General features: G+C 40.7%; 1 protein-coding gene across 1 annotated transcript; it reads left to right on the forward strand.

Annotated features, from left to right (window-relative positions):
* The first annotated feature begins 10,805 nt into the window (after positions 1-10,805).
* On the forward strand, positions 10,806-15,358 carry LOC149404048 (uncharacterized). The gene is made up of 3 exons (XM_089607370.1): positions 10,806-12,062; positions 13,235-15,258; positions 15,340-15,358. The coding sequence occupies exons 1-3, from the start codon at positions 10,806-10,808 to the stop codon at positions 15,356-15,358; spliced, it is 3,300 nt and encodes a 1,099-aa protein (XP_089463496.1).
* Positions 15,359-19,176: the final 3,818 nt, after the last annotated feature.

Genomic DNA, 19,176 nt, shown 5'->3' on the forward strand with positions numbered 1-19,176 from the left:
TGAGTAAAAATGTCACGAGTAGGGGCGTTCGACCACCCCCGCAAGGTAAGTCCCCTTTCCATCATTTTTACCGTGTGATTACATTGAGGGCAATGTAAGTTTTAAGTTTGGGGGGTAATTGTTTATCTTGCGGGGGATTTTTGTACATTAGTAGTTGTTTTTTCTAGGTTGTTTTTGTTTTGTTTTAGGATAATTGGTAGAAATTGGTGTTTTGTGTGCTTTAACTGACTCAATAAATGTTTGTCGATGATATGGATAGTCTTAAGCCGTAGACATGTGAAAAAAATCCGTGAATTACCGAGTGAAAAAGAATCTTGTTGAGTTTTGTGTTATCGCTTAAAGCCCGAATAATGTTTGTCTCGATGCTTAGAAGACCTTGAGTAGTAGTCTAACTAAGTTCTGAAAAGTGACCACCGAACACACTAAGAACCTTTTCGGATCTCTAGTCGAAGCAAAATTGAGCGCACATTGATCTAGTAAGAATGATATAGGCGTTAGGAATAACCCGTCGAGCCAAAAAAAGCCAACCCGAGATTTTTTATCAATTAGAACCCACTCACAAAAAGCCGAACGATTTACCTTTCTCGATACTTAGTCAGAAAAAGCCGAGCCAATGATTTGAAAATCCCACAAAGAACCTCATTGACTTTAGCGACTCTTGAGTGACATTGTTAAGTGAAATTTTTTCTATTTTATGACATGTTCTCCGACTCGTCTCTACATATTACATTGTCCACTAGACACACCACGCCGGTGATTATTTATATCGTTATGCAAAAAAAAAAGCAAAAAAAAAAAAAAAATTCTGAAAAAATAGAAAAAAAAAGTGTTTATTTATATCATATATTTTTATTTTGGCGTGGTGTTCTATGTGTTTGTTTTAGAGACGTGTCGCTTATTGTTGTTGAGTTGAAGTTTGGGGGGAAACACGGGAAATAAAAGACTAAGTAAAACGTTCTTGTTAGGAGAAATTTGATGCCAAGAACGTGGGGGTGAGTGAACGAGCTTTGTATGAGGGTTGTGATTTTGGTGAGAGATTTGAGTCGCTAAGGTCGATGTTTGAGCCACTAAAAATTCCATTTCGTACCTTTGACCCTAGCCTGTAACATTACAAGCCTTTAAGACCTATTGACGAGCTAGAAAGGACATGTGCGCATTAGTGGAGATCAAGGGTAAAGAGAAGGCTTATGGTGTGTCGAATTGAACAAACTATCATTCAAAGAATCGATTCTTGTGGTCGCATATTAGGATTGGGAAAGGCTACGAGACTTGGGAATCAAAAGCTAATCGAGACAAAATAACATTGCAAACCGCTTGAGCTAACACGAACTTGTATGGATTCTTTTACATTTGGTAGTTGACGTAGAGTTTAAAACCATGGATTTCCGTGTAGATGTAAGTCTAGAGGTTTGAAATTGAGGCAAATATGAGTCAGTTATTTTAATTAAAGCATTGAGATTTACCAATTTAGTGTAGGTAACTTCTTTTGTGTGTTTTATTTTGTGTTATTTGTTTTGTTGCTTGAGGACACGCAACGGTTTAAGTTTGGGGGTATTTGATAGGTGCGTTAATCACGTGGAAAACTCCTATTTTCCCGACTAAATCTGAGCTTGTTCTCGAGTATTTGTGATGTTTTTGTGTGTTTTTGAGAGACTTGTAGGTTTTAGAGGCCAATGAGGTATTAAGGAGGTTAGAAGAGCATCACGTGAAGTAACGGAGCCATTTTGAGAAGATTCGAAGACTTTTCGCCAAGTTATAGCAAAGAAGAAGTACAGCGTCCTCTTGTGAACAATTATGAGAGTTTGAAGTAAAGATTTTGGATGATCCAATTCCATGATTGTATAGAGCTCTCTCTTAGCTTTCCAACGCATACTTATTTGCAAGAATCGGACATCGGAGCTAGGAGTTATGGCCGTTACAAAATCGGTGCGTGCGGGAAGAAAAATCGAGCGGCGCGACCCTAGGGGGTCGCGCCGCGAGGTTCCGAAAATCGCCGAAATCGATCTCCGAGCATGAAGCGTGGAACGCAAGGTCTTCCGGGATGTCAACCTCGCGGCGCGACCCTATAACTGCGCGCCGCGAGGTCCGCCGAGACAAAAAAAAGAGGAAACGCGGATTTGGAGTCGATCTGAGCCGTTGGATGACTTTTAATTACCTAATATGCTCCGAAAATTAAGAGAAACCCAAGGATTTTGACCTAGGCCTATAAATACACCTCTCAATCTCTTGTTTAGAAACTTTTGGCACTTTTTCATTGTTTTTCTTAGTGTTTGGGAGAGATAGAGAGAAAGAGGAGAGCCGTTCTTCATCAATTCGCGTCAATTACAATTTTCTTCTTCTCTTTTACTCTTGAACTCCCGTATTTTAATTTTCAATTTAGTTTTCAATTATGGTTTCTTCTACCTCTTTTTCTTTTATTTTATTTTTGTTTTCTCGCTACGCCATGAACTAATTCCATTAAGGACTATGGCGTAGCGGGTTTAGGATGCGGTTATGGATATGATTTAATATATTGAAGTTCAATTTCTATTCTCTATTGCTTTGCTTAATTCAAATCCGTTTTTAATGCTTGATCGAGATTAGCTACATTGTTCATGATTTAATACTTCAACTTCATGCTTGAGAAAGATTAGGTTGTTAGTGTTTTGGTTTGAATTACTATGTTGCATGCCTAAGCTAGAGATAGTTTGGTTGCCATAGAATCGTGTGAGTGCTCTTGATATGAATGCATGTTTTTGTTAGGGATTGAGATCGAGAGAAGATTTTCGTAATTTTGACATAGGTTGTTAGATGCTCGAGAGAGATTTAGCAATATTATTCTGTGAGTATGGTTAGCAAAGAGTAGTGAGTTGATTATTGATTGTGCGTCAAATTTGTGTATCCAAACCGTTGAATAAATCCGTGAAGCCTTGGTCCTTAGCCTCTCTTTCTGCTTACAACTTTTATTTGATTATTTTGTTTTTTAATTGTTTTATAACTTGTCAATAATTTGTGACATCTTTCCATCTTTCCTTTTAGTTCAATTCGTGCTAGTTGATTTGTTTGTTAATTAAGCTTGTTCCTCGTGGGATCGACACTCGTACTTAATTCACTATATTACTTTTGCGACACGTGCACTTGCGCGCGTAAAAATCGCAACACCTACATCTCTTGATACCTCCAAGATGAACTACTCCATAAACAAGCTAGAATACACTGTTACCAAGCTTATGAAGGAACTTCACACTGCTGTAGGTCTCACTAAAAGAAAGAGGAATCAAGGAGAGGCACATGCTACTAAGCAAAAAGCCTCCGCCTCTGGAACTGTGAAGAGACCTTACAAGGCCGATAAAAAGAACTGTCCTGCCTATCTCAAAGCAAAGGAACATAGTATTGTACTAGTTACTGAAGCATGCTTAGTAGCTGATAATGTATCAACGTGGATTCTTGAATCTGCTGCTACTAACCATATTTGTTGTTCCTTGAATGGTTTCAAGAAAACCAAAAGCTTAGAGGAAGGCGAGTTCTGTTTCAAATGGGGTGATGGGAGCCTGGTGTCTGCGAAGGCTGTGGGATCCGTGACGCTGTCTTTTGAAGACCGCACTTTAAACTTGAATAATGTTTATTTTGTTCCTACCTTTGGGAAGAACATAATATCCGTTGCTCGTCTTCTTGAGCAAGATTATTGTTTAAAGTTCATTAAGAATCGAATTCATATTTCGTTTCCTGATAATTCTTTTGTCACTGATGCATGTATGAAGAATGCTCTTTTCTACATCCTGTTGGAATCGATCTAGGGTTTAAGAAAATAATTAATGCTTCGGTAAGTGGCGGAATTTTAAAAATTTTCTTTTACAAGTAAAACCAGTTTTACTAACCTAGACAAAGAGCAAGTACATGTAATTAAAAACTATTATGAGTATAGAAGTTTACTAACCTTTCTTGAAGCTTGAACTTTGAAGAAGCTTTTGGAAAGTTTGCAACGCTCGTCTCCCCTCGCAGCACGTCTCTCTTTCTTTTCTCGGCACCTCGAGCAACCACGAAAGTTTCTATCACTAAATCACTCGAAATAAAGGAATTAGTGAGTGGGCACTTTTAAACACTACGACTTAAGAACGAGTCTTGAAGTCGCAGAGCTAAACACTAGGTCGAATGAGAACCTAGGTGCCAAAACAAAAAATCGAAAATAAACTAGAGAGAGAGAGGAAGGGGCGGCCAAAGTTCTAGAGAGAGAGTCTCTCAAATCTCTTAAACTTGGATGAATGAAAAGTGTGGAATGAGGCTCCTATTTATAGGAGAGGTCTCACCTTCAATAAGGTAGTTTCCTCTTCTATAGAATATCACATATTCATGAGCCAATTTACCTTTTCCTTCAAAGAGTCACACGGCCAAGACTTGCCAAGCAAGTCCTTGGATTTGTTTCCTCTTTTATTTATTTCTCTCTTGATCCTTTTGGGCGCCTACCTTGGTTTCCCCTTAGGGGAAATTTGTTTCCTCTTTTTCTTTTGGCAAGTATCTTCATACATTCATGCACGAAATATTCTCTCTTTATTTGGGTATGTTGGGAGCCTATACCATCTAGAAAAAGGCTTCTAGAAGCTTTTCCATTTGTTCATAACAACATGAAAAAGACCCATTAAGAATTTTCAATAAAATTCTTATGAAATGAAATTAATCCACAAGGCCCAATAAGACTAATATTGGCCGAGTGAAATATGTCATTAAATGACCTTGTCAAAAAATTTATTGACATTCATTTCATCCTATGTCTCAAAACACAAAAATACCATTTTGACAATTTTCGTTCTTGTTTTGACTTAGCTTCCAGTTTAACTATTCCTAATCGATGTGATTCGTGACAGTGACCTCATGGATCCAAATGAACAAAGCTTGAGCTAAAATACTTGGACTCAAAAGTTCACAAACCTTTTCCAAGTTTAGCTTAATGTCAACTGACTCCACTAAAGAGTTGACACTGAAAATCTCTCGGTTCAAATGAATTTATTTTCTACTCAAGAATTCAACCTAATTGTAATGAGTGGATCCACAGAATATTATCAGTGTTTACCCTTCATGAATATCATCAGCTAGTCGGGATTTACAAAATTACCATTTTACCCTTCTAGCTGTTATTTCCTCAACTCCTTTGTCGCTTGTGAATAAGTTAGAAACAATGTATTGACGAGGAGCTAACAAGTCACATTGTTTCATCCAAAAGAGTCAGGACTTAATTTGGACACTGGCCAGTTCATTTATTCACACTCCAAGGAACAAAGCATGATGTGATATACATTGCATTTCAGCAATGTTTTACATGAATTCCATATCTATGAGAACTTCACAAAGTTACTCATGACATTCTCACAACTTAGTACTTCACCAATAGGCCCTGTTCGGAATCACATAGTGAGTCCGAACTCTGACTTTCTCAAATGAGAATACTAAGGTGTGAAATGTCATGTCTCATTTCAGGATTAAGGTAAGCACGATGCAATTCATACGTAGTGACTTCGAGACATAAGAGGTTAAATGGTTTATTCTTATCTTTTCTCTAGAAGTGCACTGGTCAATTCAGTACCTTCGGAAGATACCTAGAAGAACTATAGAGTCTCCAACTCTCTATGCCTCATAACCAGACATCATAGATTCTTCTAACAATCATACTGAGGTCAATAGTCCTTTGACACTTAGATTGCGAATATATCGTTTTAAGCAAACTACGAAGAGTTTGTTCATGCAAATCTACATTTGTCTCTTCGTAAGTTGTTAAGTTTGTTTATGGACTAAAAGACTAAGGTTTTATCATAAAGCTTCAAACAAAGAAAGAATGAATGAACGTTTCAACTTTATTAATGAATAAGCAATTACAAGCAAGAGTCTTCATGAGACTTTATTATATCAAATGCATAATATAAAGATTACAACTCTTCTTTTGGTCACCATTGACAACACATCCATCCCACTCAACCTTCTCTTTTAGACACCGAAATAGATAATGATCTAATTAGGGAGCCAAAGAGGATCAAACTTTATGAATCCTCCGATCTAACAAAATCAACATACCTATGGCACTTAAGACTTGGTCATATCAGTCTAGATAGGATTAAGAGACTTGTGAGGGACGGTCCACTCCAAGCCTCTGCAATAGGTTCACTACCTACTTGTGAATCCTGCATAGAAGGAAAAATGACTAAGCGACCTTTCTCCGATAAGGGTCGAAGAGCCACTGAGTTGCTGGAACTAGTACATTCTGATGTATGTGGTCCGCTCAACCAACAGGCACGTGGAGGATACGAATACTTCGTTACCTTCACCGATGATTACTCACGATATGGGTTTGTCTATTTGCTCAAACACAAATCTGAGACCTTTAAAGTATTTAAGGTCTTTAGGGTTTTAGTGGAAAAGCAAACTGGCAAAGTGATCAAAACCCTTCGATCTGATCGAGGTGGTGAGTATATGTCTGGAGAGTTCGATGACTTTCTTAAAGAAGAAGGTATCGCTTCTCAGCTTACCGCACCTGGCACACCTCAACAAAACGGAGTGTCAGAGAGAAGAAACCGAACTCTTATGGAGATGGTTAGATCAATGATGAGTTACTCATCACTCCCTCTTTCCTTTTGGGAATATTCCCTTGAAACAGCCGCTTACATTCTGAACCAAGTTCCGTCTAAAACGGTTCCTGGTACTCCTTATGAAAGATGGACTGGCAGTAAAGTAAGTTTGGGCCACATCCAAATTTGGGGTTGCCCTACACATGTGCTAAGGAAAAAGACTAGCAAGTTGGCTAGTAGGTCAGAATTGTGCTTGTTTGTGGGATATCCAAAGGAAACCAAGAGTCCCGAGGACGATAAGACTTTCGTAAGCACGAATGCTCGTTTCCTTGAGGAGGACTTTATGAAGGATGCAAAACCTAGAAGCAAAATTGTGCTTGAAGAAAAGTTGGGTGAGGAAGCTTCTACCTCATCTGTAAGAACTGTTCTTACCCCAACTAAAACACAACCTAACTCATCAGAATCTCGTCAAGTAGTACTTCGACGTAGTGGGAGGGCTACTCAAAAGCCTGACAGGTACATGTCTTATGGAGACTCTCTTGTAGCCGTCTCTGACATGGATGATCCTGTTTCCTATAGCCAAGCGATGGCTTGTTCTGAATCAAACCTTTGGCTTGACACCATGAAAGTTGAGATGCACTCTATGTATGTCAACAAAGTCTGGAAACTTGTAGACCTTCCTGAAGGGATTAAACCCGTAGGGTGTAAGTGGATATACAAGAAGAAAAGGGGTCCTGATGGAAACATCGAGACGTTCAAAGCATGACTTGTGGCGAAGGGTTATACCCAACAAGAAGGGATTGACTATGAAGAAACCTTCTCGCCAGTCGCGATGCTTAAATCCATCCGCATACTCCTATCCATAGCTCCAGCTCTCGACTATGAGATCTGGCAAATGGATGTCATGACAGCCTTTCTGAATGGCAATCTTGACGAGCGCATTTACATGGCTCAACTAGACGGTTTTGTGGATAAAGGTCAAGAGACCAAGGTTTGTGAGTTGCTTAAATCCATTTATGGACTAAAGCAAGCATCTAGGTCATGGAATATTAGATTCGATGAAACTGTAAAGAGCTTCGGCTTTGAACAGTCAATAGATGAGCCTTGTGTTTACAAGTTAATACACGAAGGCAAAGTTGGGTTTCTGGTACTATATGTCGATGATATACTACTCATTGGTAATGACGTGGGTAAGTTATCTGAGGTTAAGGTCTGGCTGGCAAAGCAATTCGATATGAAGGATCTAGGAGAAGCCGCGTACATTCTGGGGATCCAAATCTTTCGAGATAGGAAAAACCGGACCTTGTCGCTCTCTCAAGCATCTTATATTGATAAAGTGATGGATCGCTTCTCGATGCAAGACTCCAAGAAGGGCCAAACACCCTTTATGCATGTAGTCTCACTCTCTAAGGACCAGTCTCCCAAGACTGCACAAGAGATTGAAGATATGAGGAAGATTCCTTACGCCTCTGCCGTAGGAAGCCTCATGTATGCCATGCTTTGCACTAGACCTGACATCTGTTTCGCTGTTGGCGTAGTTAGCCGTTTCCAATCCAACCCTGGACCCGAGCACTGGATTGCTGTTAAGCATGTTCTTAAGTATCTTCAAAGAACTAGGAACTTGGTGCTTACATACTCAGGTACTAACCTGACTATGACGAGATATACCGACTCCGATTTTCAAGCGGATAAGGATTCCAGGAAATCCACTTCGGGATCTATGTTCATCCTTAATGGTGGAGCTGTTGTGTGGAGGAGTATTAAGCAATCTTGCATTGCTGACTCCACAATGGAAGCAGAATATGTAGCTGCTTCTGAAGCATCCAAAGAGGCCGTATGGCTTAGAAAATTCCTTAAGTATTTGGAAATTGTTCCAAACGCCGACGAGCCCATGACCCTTTATTGTGATAATAGTGGGGCTGTCGCTAACTCAAAGGAACATCGAAGCCATAAGCGCTCTAAACATATTGAGAGGCATAACCATTTGATTCGAGAGATCGCGCAGCGCGGAGACGTGGAGGTGAAGTAGATCTCTGGCAGATCCATTCACCAAGGCCCTAGCGAACAAGGTCTTCAACCAAAATCGAGAGGGATTAGGCATGAACTACTACACACATCTTCTTTGAGTCAAGTGGGAGTTTGTTGTCAATGGTGCCCACAAGAAGAGTTGTAGTGTGTATTTATGTACATATGATGTCATATAGTCTTACGAAGACTCTTGCTTGTAACTGCTTATTTATTAATAAAAGTTGAAACATTCATTCAATCTTCCTTGTCTGAAGCTTTATGATAAAACATTAGTCTTTAGTCCATAAACAAACCTAACAACTTACGAAGAGACAAATGTAGATTTGCATGAACAAACTCTTCGTAGTTTACTTAAAACGATACATTCGCAATCTAAGGGTCAAAGGACTATTGACCTCAGTATGATTGTTAGGAGAATCTATGATGTCTGGTTATGAGGCATTGAGAGTTGGAGACTCTATAGTTCTTCTAGGTATCTTCCGAAGGTACTGAATTGACCAGTGCACTTCTAGAGACAAGATAAGAACAAACCATTTAACCTCTTATGTCTCGAAGTCACTACGTATGAATTGCATCGTGCTTACCTTAATCCTGAAATGAGACATGTCATTTCACACCTTAGTATTCTCATTTGAGAAAGTCAGAGTTCGGACTCACTATGTGATTCCAAACAAGGCCTATTGGTGAAGTACTAAGTTGTGAAAATGTCATGAGTAACTTTGTGAAGTTCTCATAGAGATGGAATTAATGTACAAGATTGCTGAAATGCAACGTATATCACCTCATGCTTTGTTCCTTGGAGTGTGAATAAATGAACTGGCCAGTGTCCAAATTGAGTCTTGACTCTTTTGGATGAAACAATGTGACTTGTTAGCTCATCGTCAATACATTGTTTCTAACTTATTCACAAGCGACAAAGGAGTTGAGGAAATAACAGCTAGAAGGGTAAAATGGTAATTTTGTAAATCCCGACTAGCTGATGATATTCATGAAGGGTAAACACTGATAATATTCTGTGGATCCACTCATTACAATTAGGTTGAATTCTTGAGTAGAAAATAAATTCATTTGAACCGAGAGATTTTCAGTGTCAACTCTTTAGTGGAGTCAGTTGACATTAAGCTAAACTTGGAAAAGGTTTGTGAACTTTTGAGTCCAAGTATTTTAGCTCAAGCTTTGTTCATTTGGATCCATGAGGTCACTGTCACGAATCACATCGATTAGAAATTGTTAGACTGGAAGCTAAGTCAAAACAAGAACGAAAATTGTCAAAAGGGTATTTTTGTCTTTTGAGACATAGGATGAAATGAATGTCAATAAATTTTTTGACATGGTCATTTGATGACAATTAACACTCGGCCATAATAAGATTAATTGGGCCTTGTGGATTAATTTCATTTCATAAGAATTTTAATGAAAATTCTTAATGGGCCTTTTTCATGTTGTCCTGAACAAAATGGAAAAGCTTCTAGAAGCCCCTTCTAGAAGGTGATAGGCGCCCATAATACCCAAAGCAAGAGATAATATTTTGTGCATAAATGTATCAAGATACTTGTCAAAAGAAAAAGAGGAAACAAGTATTTCGGCCAAGGCAACCAAGAAGGAAACAAAAGTTGAAACTAATCCCTTGGGGATTGACTTGAGGTAGGCGCCCATTTTGGAGATTTGGGCAATAAGGGATTGCTCATAAAGGCTTGGAAAATAAGAGGAAACTACTTCTTTCCAAGGCCAACTCTTCTCCTATAAATAGGACCCTCATTCCTCTCATTCTATTCATTCCACATAAGTTAGAGATTGAGAGCCTCTCTCTCTAGAACTTGTGGTTGCCGCCCCTTCCTCTCTCTCTCTCTAGTTTATTTTCGATTTTTTGTTTTGGCACCTAGGTCCTCATTTGACCTAGTGTTTAGCTCTGCGACTTCAAGACTCGTTCTTAAGTCGTAGTGTTTAAAAGTGCCCACTCACTGATTCCTTTTATTTTGAGTGTGTTAGATTACGTGTATATTGGACTAATTCTGCTGACTAGATTAGTTGAGATTAATTAGGAATAGTTATCTGTCATTTATTTATTTTTTTTATTTCCTAGTCTTTAGTAGTCAGTTAGATTGTTAGCTATTATTTAGATATCTTGTTAGCTTGTAACCTTATATAAATGTGATTCAGTAATAAAGAAAGATACACGTTCAAATATATTTGCTCTCATGGTATCAGAGCAGTAAAACACCTATAGGTTCCTGCCAATTCTAAATGGCCGAACCAAGTATAAACAGCCCCGGTTCTACCGGAAACACCTATCAATCTGGAGGATCGAGCTCTAACTCGACCATAGACTTTCTCCAAAATCATTCCATCACCTCACATAAACTCAATGGAGGAAACTACATGGAGTGGTCCCAGTCGGTTAAACTCTTTGTGCAGGGAAGAGGAAAATTCGGCTACCTATCAGGAATGACGACGAAGCCAGATGCTGCTGCAAACCAAGCCGGTTATGAGAAGTGGGAGGCTGAAAACTCCATGGTCATGTCATGGCTGGTAAGTTCTATGGAAACTAACCTAGGAAGGACCTATCTGTTTCTTCCAACAGCAAACGCGATCTTGACAGTGGTGAAGGAGACGTATTCAGATCTCGGAAACGCTGGACAACTCTTCGAAATCAAGACTCGGTTGAGAAAGGCGAAGCAGGGTGACAAGACGGTCACTCAATACTACACTGACCTAAAGATGCTGTGGCAAGAGCTAGACCTCTACTGTAACTATGAGTGGAGCTGCCCTACCGATAGTATTTTTTATCAGAAAACCATCGAGAAGGAGCGAGTCTTCGAGTTTTTAGTTGGGCTGAACCAAGAGCTCGATGAAGTGAGAGGAAGAGTACTCGGCAGAGAGCCATTCCCGAGTACTCGAGAGGTTTTCGCAGAAGTTCGCCGGGAAGAGAGTCGTCGTCAAGTCATGCTCGGATCAAGCATACCCGACGCTACAACCAATCAGGGAGACACCACCACCGCCATGATGTCATCGAGGTCCGACTCGGATCAACGCTTCTCAAGGAACAAATCCGACCGGCCCACCTGCGACCACTGCAACAAACTTGGCCATGTCAAGGCCAAGTGTTGGAAGCTTCATGGCAAACCAGCTGACTCTCAGTCATCTCAACGACCCTCCCGGGATAATAGAGGTGCGTACCAAGCATCTCATACCGTCTCCAACGAGCAAGGGACCGAATCTTCACCGGGGCAGAATTTCTTCAACAAAGAAGACTTAGAGCAACTGTACCAGCTGTGGACCTCACATAAGTTATCATCACCCTCCTCATCCTCTCTTGCCCATAAAGGTAGTTTCAAAACAGCCCTAAGTATTTCCACAAATATTCCTACCTCATGGATCATAGACTCAGGTGCTAGTGACCATATGACCGGATCTTCTTACCTTTTTACCTCATATTTCCCATGTTCTGGCTATGATAAAGTTAAAATTGCCGATGGTCTCTCTCAGCTATTGCCGGGAAAGGTTCTATCATTCTCAATTCATCCCTCACACTTAACAATGTTTTACATGTCCCTAATCTAACATGTAATCTCTTATCTGTGGACAAACTAGTCACTGAAAGCCAATGCAAACTCACCTTTTTACCTACTGGTTGTACTCTTCAGGACCTGCACTCGGGGAGGATGATTGGCAATGTTGAAGCGCACGGGGGACTCTATCACATCGGGTCGGAAGCTAACTCGAGTAAACAAATTCAGAAAACTACATGTTCTAGTTCTTTTTCCTTAAATGATGAAATAATGTTATGGCATTTTCGTTTAGGTCACCCTAGTTTTGGGTATTTAAAACATTTATTTCCAAATTTGTTTCGTAATAAAAATCTCGAGTCTTTGCAGTGTGAAATTTGTGAGTTAGCCAAACATAAAAGAACATATTTTCCATCTGTTAAATACACTCCTTCAAAACCATTCTCACTAATACATAGTGATATGTGGGGACCTTCCCGTATAAAAAATATCTCAGGAACCCGATGGTTTATTACGTTCATTGATGATCACACACGAAACACTTGGATTTATTTGTTGAAAGAAAAATCAGAGGCAGCCGAGACTTTCAAAAAATTTTACACTATGATTGAAACACAATTTCAAACTCGGATTCAAATCCTAAGTACCGATAATGGCAGGGAATATTTCAATAAAATCTTAGGACCATTTTTAATCGAAAAAGGCATTATTCATCATAGTTCTTGTGTTGATACACCTCAACAAAATGGTATTGCCGAAAGAAAAAATAGACATCTACTTGAGGTTACCCGAGCTTTAATGTTTTCTAAGAACGTTCCTAAACGTTTTTGGGGAGATGCTATACTTATGGCTACATATCTAATTAATAGAATGCCGAGCAAAGTATTAAGCTACAATTCCCCCATAACAACACTTCAAAATTATTTTTCAGAAAATAAATGCTTTAGTAATTTATCTCCGAAAATTTTTGGATGCACAGAATTTGTACATATTCATGATCATAAAAGAGGTAAATTAGATCCTAGGGCAATTAAATGTATGTTTCTAGGTTTTTCTCCAACTCAAAAAGGTTTTAAATGTTTTGATCCTAGCTCGGGTAAACTTTTTATAAGTATGGATGTCACATTTTTTGAAACAAAAACTTTTTTTCATAAAACTTATCTTCAGGGGGAGAATAATAATAATGAAGATCAGTTTTGGAAAACACAAGTGTTACCTGTTTCGGAAAATGCTATTGAATCTGGAAATAATGAATCTGTTACTGTTGGTTTGGAAAATAAAGGCATTGTTTCTGGAAATAAAGATAAAACTACTTCGGAAAATACTCAATCTAAAGGTGTCCCTAACTTAAATGCAAATAATGATATTTCCTCATTTAATGAATCTGAAACTAGTCCTATGGAGGACCAATCTCCTGAATTCAGTGTTCACTCGAGGGAGCTTACGAGGACAAGTGATTCCCCCACATTGCCAACATCCGAACCTAGTCAAGGTAACAGCCCTTTATCTCATGACTCATCACAAACCCAAGAAACAGCCCTTAGCGATCTAGATGAGCCCATTGCCACCCGAAAAGGTACTAGAACATGCACCAATTTCCCATTATATCCTCTATCAAACTATGTGTCCTATCAAAATCTATCACCTAGTTTTAGAGCCTTCACCACCATGATAACTAATGATGAGGTTCCTAGCTCGATACACGAAGCTCTAAGTGTTCCGAAGTGGAAGGAGGCTGTCTTGGAGGAGATGAGGGCCCTAAAGAAAAACGACACGTGGGAAATGACCGATCTGCCTAAAGGGAAACGAACAGTGGATTGCAAGTGGATCTTTACTGTCAAATACAATGCCGAAGGAAAAGTGGAAAGATACAAAGCAAGGCTTGTCGCTCGAGGGTTCACCCAAACCTATGGCCTTGACTACGAGGAAACCTTTGCCCCGGTTGCGAAGCTTAATATTGTTCGGGTTTTGATCTCTTTGGCTGTGAATCTAGATTGGCCCTTGCTACAATTTGACGTCAAGAATGCTTTCTTGAACAGAGAGCTAGAAGAAGAAGTATTCATGCAAGCACCACCCGGCTTCGACAACAACTCACAAGGAAAGGTGTGTAGACTAAAGAAGGCTTTGTACGGCCTTAAACAATCCCCGAGGGCTTGGTTTGGACGATTCTCAAAAGCCATGATAGATAAAAAATACAAGCAAGCACACTCGGACCACACCATGTTCTACAAGCACACGAAGGGAGGTAAAATGGCCATATTAATCGTTTACGTTGATGATATGGTCATGACAGGAGACGATGAAGAAGAGCTTGCGAGATTGAAGCACTTCTTGGCCCAACAGTTTGAGATAAAGGACTTAGGAAGCCTCAAATATTTCTTGGGGATGGAAGTAGCAAGATCACCGAGGGGCATCGCTATTTCACAGCGGAAATACGTACTCGATCTCTTGAACGAGACTGGTCTTCTCGGCTGCAAACCCGCGTCAACTCCAATCGACCCTAATCACCGGCTGAGTAAGAAGGAAGGAGAAGCCCCGGCCAACAAAGCGAGGTACCAAAAGCTTGTCGGGAAATTGATTTACTTGGCTCACACACGCCCCGACATCGCGTTCGCAGTGAGTCTTGTAAGTCAATACATGCACTGCCCTTCCGAAAGTCATCTTGAGGCTGTGCATAGAATATTACACTACCTCAAGGGAAGTCCAAGTAAATGCATTTTCTTCAAAAAGACCAACAACAAGCAGATTGAAGTCTTCACGGATGCGGACTATGGAGGAAATCTAGATGACCGGAGATCCACATCAGCCTACTGTACGTTTGTTTGGGGAAACTTAGTCACTTGGAGAAGCAAAAAGCAACCGGTGGTGGCTCGTAGTAGCGCTGAAGCAGAGTTTTGTGCGATGGCACATGGGATATGCGAAGTGATATGGATCAAACGCATCTTAGAGGAGTTGCAGATTGAGTCTAGCTTGCCGATGAAGCTGTCCTGCGACAACAAGTCTGCGATCAGCATAGCTCACAATCCTGTCCAGCACGACCGAACAAAGCACGTGGAGATCGATTGCCATTTCATAAAAGAAAAGCTGGAAAGAGGAGAAGTCTGTATGCCATTTGTTCCAACAAACGAACAACTAGCTGACGTGTTCACAAAGGGTTTATACAGACAGAAGTTTGAAGATTTTCTAAGCAAGTTGGGCATGAGGGATATCTTTGCACCAACTTGAGGGGGAGTGTTAGATTACGTGTATATTGGACTAATTCTGCTGACTAGATTAGTTGAGATTAATTAGGAATAGTTATCTGTTATTTATTTATTTATTTATTTATTTCCTAGTCTTTAGTAGTCAGTTAGATTGTTAGCTATTATTTAGATATCTTGTTAGCTTGTAACCTTATATAAATGTGATTCAGTAATAAAGAAAGATACACGTTCAAATATATTTGCTCTCAGAGTGATTTAGTGATAGAAACTTTCGTGGTTGCTCGAGTCGCCGAGGAAAGAAAGAGAGACGTGTTGCGAGGGAGACGAGTGTTGCAACTTTCCAAAAGCTTCTCAAAGTTCAAGATTCAAGGAAGGTTAGTGTTACCGGTCCATCTCGGTCCGGTAGAGCAGCGACGGCCACGATAGCAACCACCCCGGGACTCCCCCAACGCATGGCCGACCTCCGGCCTCATGAGCTCGGCCTCCAACTCTATGGCCGACCTCCGGCCTCATGAGCTCGGCCTCCAACTCTATGGCCGACCTCCGGCCTCATGAGCTCGGCCGCCAGCTCCATGGCCGACCTCCGGCCTCATGAGTTCGGCCTCCAGCTCCATGGTCGACCTCCGGCCTCACGAGCTCGACCTCGGCCTCATAAGCTCGACCTCGGCCTAACGAGCTCGACCTCGGCCTAACGAGCTCGACCTCGGCCTCACGAGCTCGACCTCGGCCTAACGAGCTCGACCTCGGCCTCACGAGCTCGACCTCGGCCTCATAAGCTCGACCTCGGCCTCGCGAGCTCGACCTCGGCTTCATAAGCTCGACCGCCGCCTCGCGAGCTCGACCTCGGCCTCACGAGCTCGACCTCGGCCTCGCCAGCTCGACCTCGGCCTCACAGGCTTATGATATCCTCGGCCATCCTATGCTATCCTCGACCGAGCCTATGCTATCCTCGGCCATCCTATGCTATCCTCAGCCATCCTATGCTATCCTCGGCCGAGCCTATGTTATCCTCGGCCATCCTATGCTATCCTCGGCCGAGCCTATGTTATCCTCGGCCAAGGGGCCCACCAATGACCCCTTGGTCGCCTATAAATACAAGAGGCCCACCCTCTTCAAAAGGTAACCCATTCTTGAGTACTGAAACGCTGCAGAACTCACCTCTCGCTCGTTTCTCTCAAGTCTCGGCCCCTAAACACCTAAACCCTCTATTCTCCACCTCAATCCCACTAATGTTGAGCGTCGGAGAGGTAAACAGAGGCACCCCCTCTGTTTTCCCTTTGTAGTTCACGTGTTCTTTATTCCTCTTCAGGTGCTTGGACGAACTCAAGAGACTTTCACAGCTAAGGGAAGGCTCGGGATACCGAGTCCGACACGCTCGAGCCCGAACGCGACCACTTGGTCCGGCCTCGGGTCGAACCGTTCGGGGCTCCTAAATCGTTGTCCGAAAAACTGCGACAACAGTTAGTAAACTTCTTAGCTCATAATAGTTTTTATTTATATGTACTTGCTCTTTGTCTAGGTTAGTAAAAAACCGTTTTTACTTGAAAAGAAAAATTTTAAAATTCCGTCGCTTTTCGAAGCGTTAAATTTTTTTCTTAAACCCTAGATCAATTCCAACATAAACCTGTGGCTCTGATACCAAAAACTTTGTCACGACCCGCAGGACACCCGTCGCCCTCGGATCGCGACCTTTCTCGTAACATTTTCATAACCATTTATATTTTCAAACAAAATGAACATAAAACATTTTCAAACGTCATTTACAAAACGTTTATTGAACAACAGCGGAAATAAATTTAATTTACATATAAGGAATAACAAAGGTTTCTAGAGCTAGTCCGCTAAAAACCGGTAAAAATTTTCGCTTTTAAAAGGGTTACAAAAATGCGGACTACCCTAGCTTGCTATCCATAAGCACAGGCCCATAATCGTGACCGAGTTTCAAAACGTAAAATGAGGTTCGGGCCGATTATCTAAACGTTATGATATAATAAAAGTTCTTCCAAAAGCTATATAAAACTTTCACGAGCATATAAGTGTCACGACCCGCGAGCCTTAGCTCGCCCGCGAGCCGCGGCAGAGATCTCCGTATCTTACTTTTCATAAAATAAAATTCATAAAAACTTTGGTGGAAGCGCTTCTGGAAAATATTTTCTAGAAAAACTTTTAAAAATATTTACATAAACGTCTCAAAAATATGGGCGAATTATTCGTTTTTCCTACAACATACTATTTGAAAGTTTACAAACAAAAAGACTCGTCTTTTAAAAACAAAACAGACTAATTCGCCCTTGACTTAGCCACAGGTCGGCAACCGTACATACACACGCCTACTTACTTACCGGGTTTTGTTGATGCTCTGCTTAATCTTCCTTAGCTTTGCCTTTATCTACAATATCAAGATAATAACTGTGAGTCGAAAGACTCAGTAAGCGAATATCTATATAACTAATGCATCGTGCACATAACACATAAGCAATACATAACATGCAATTCATATCTTATCATAACTTGCGGAAGTATCGGCTTAGGTCCCGATAAATCCACCTTTCATAAGAGTCAATCGGCTTAGGTCTCGATAGATTCATCTTACTTAAGAATCAATCGGCTTGGGTCCCGATAGATTCATCTTACTTAGGAATCACTCAGCTTAGGTCCCGAGAGATTCCTCTTACTTCAGAATTCACCAGCTTAGGTCCCGGTGATTCACTTCATAACATACTTTCATCATAATCTACGGAATTACCAGCTTAGGTCCCGGTAACTCCTCTTACTTGAGAATATGCCAGCTTAGGTCCCGACAATTCCCATCATACAATACATTTTATGCTCAGGATCCCTTAATGATATCCGCACGACACATGTCTTATTGGCGCCAGACAGGAGAGTGCACAGTCTCCTTCCTAATCCCCACGTGGTACCAGCACGAAGCATAATAGGTACCTGCTAACATGGGGTATATGTCGGAGGCGGTACCATCCCATGTTTTCTCTTTAATTGACCTAACATGAGAGACTGTTTAGTTCGGGTTCAATCCCGATCTTACATATATTCTTTTCGCTTATTAATTCGTGACTTATAAGATCTCTGGATATGACTCCCAAAGATCTTATCATAATATCCTCGCTTTTGAATACGAGTCTTAATAATAGTCTCTCATAACCCAGTTTACTAGGACTGGATATCTTGGGGGGAACTAACTAAACACGTAACAAAGGCTCGGGTTCCTAGTTACCTCTAGCCATTTTTGTTAGCCGGACTAATTCCGTTTTCCAGTTCGTTAGCGGCTTAAAGCCTTTATTCTTGATAGTGACTTATCTTTTGGCTTATCTTAATCTTGCTTACTAGAAAGCACATAAAAATGCACGTACAATATATGTATATATATAGAGAGATATATATAATATTTCTTGATATTGTAGGTGCCTAAAAATCCACTTACCTGGATAACGATTCTCACGAATCCTGAAATCTTCTCTTCCAAACAAAAGGGTTCTTCTTAACTTCACGTAACCCAGTCCACGTAAGCTTTCTGCTCGTTGCTAATCCTTATAGCAATCTGGACTTATCTATGGAAGAGAAAGATCGAACGTCGAGCGTACTTAGTATCTCATCCCTCGATACACTAACGTACATACTTCTACTGGAAAGAAAGCTCACAAGGAACGTATTCAAAACGTCCTCCTAGTCACGCTACTCAGAGTGTCTCAAACACAAGAAACATAGAATACATGAAGACAAAACAGAGATACAGAAAAGAATCGACGCCTAAAAATAAGGCCTTGACATCACTTTTCTAATCTAAGCTAAGTAACGTTCTACACTATTCGACCACCTATTCTTCTGACTGGGTAAAGCCCACTGCTTAGAATAGGTTCCCGAGGGTCGAAACTAAGAGAAAAGAAC

This window comes from Urtica dioica, chromosome 2, assembly GCF_054948205.1.
Source record: "Urtica dioica subsp. dioica isolate 48M chromosome 2, U.dioica_male_clone48M_v1_H2, whole genome shotgun sequence".
NCBI lineage: Eukaryota > Viridiplantae > Streptophyta > Magnoliopsida > Rosales > Urticaceae > Urtica > Urtica dioica.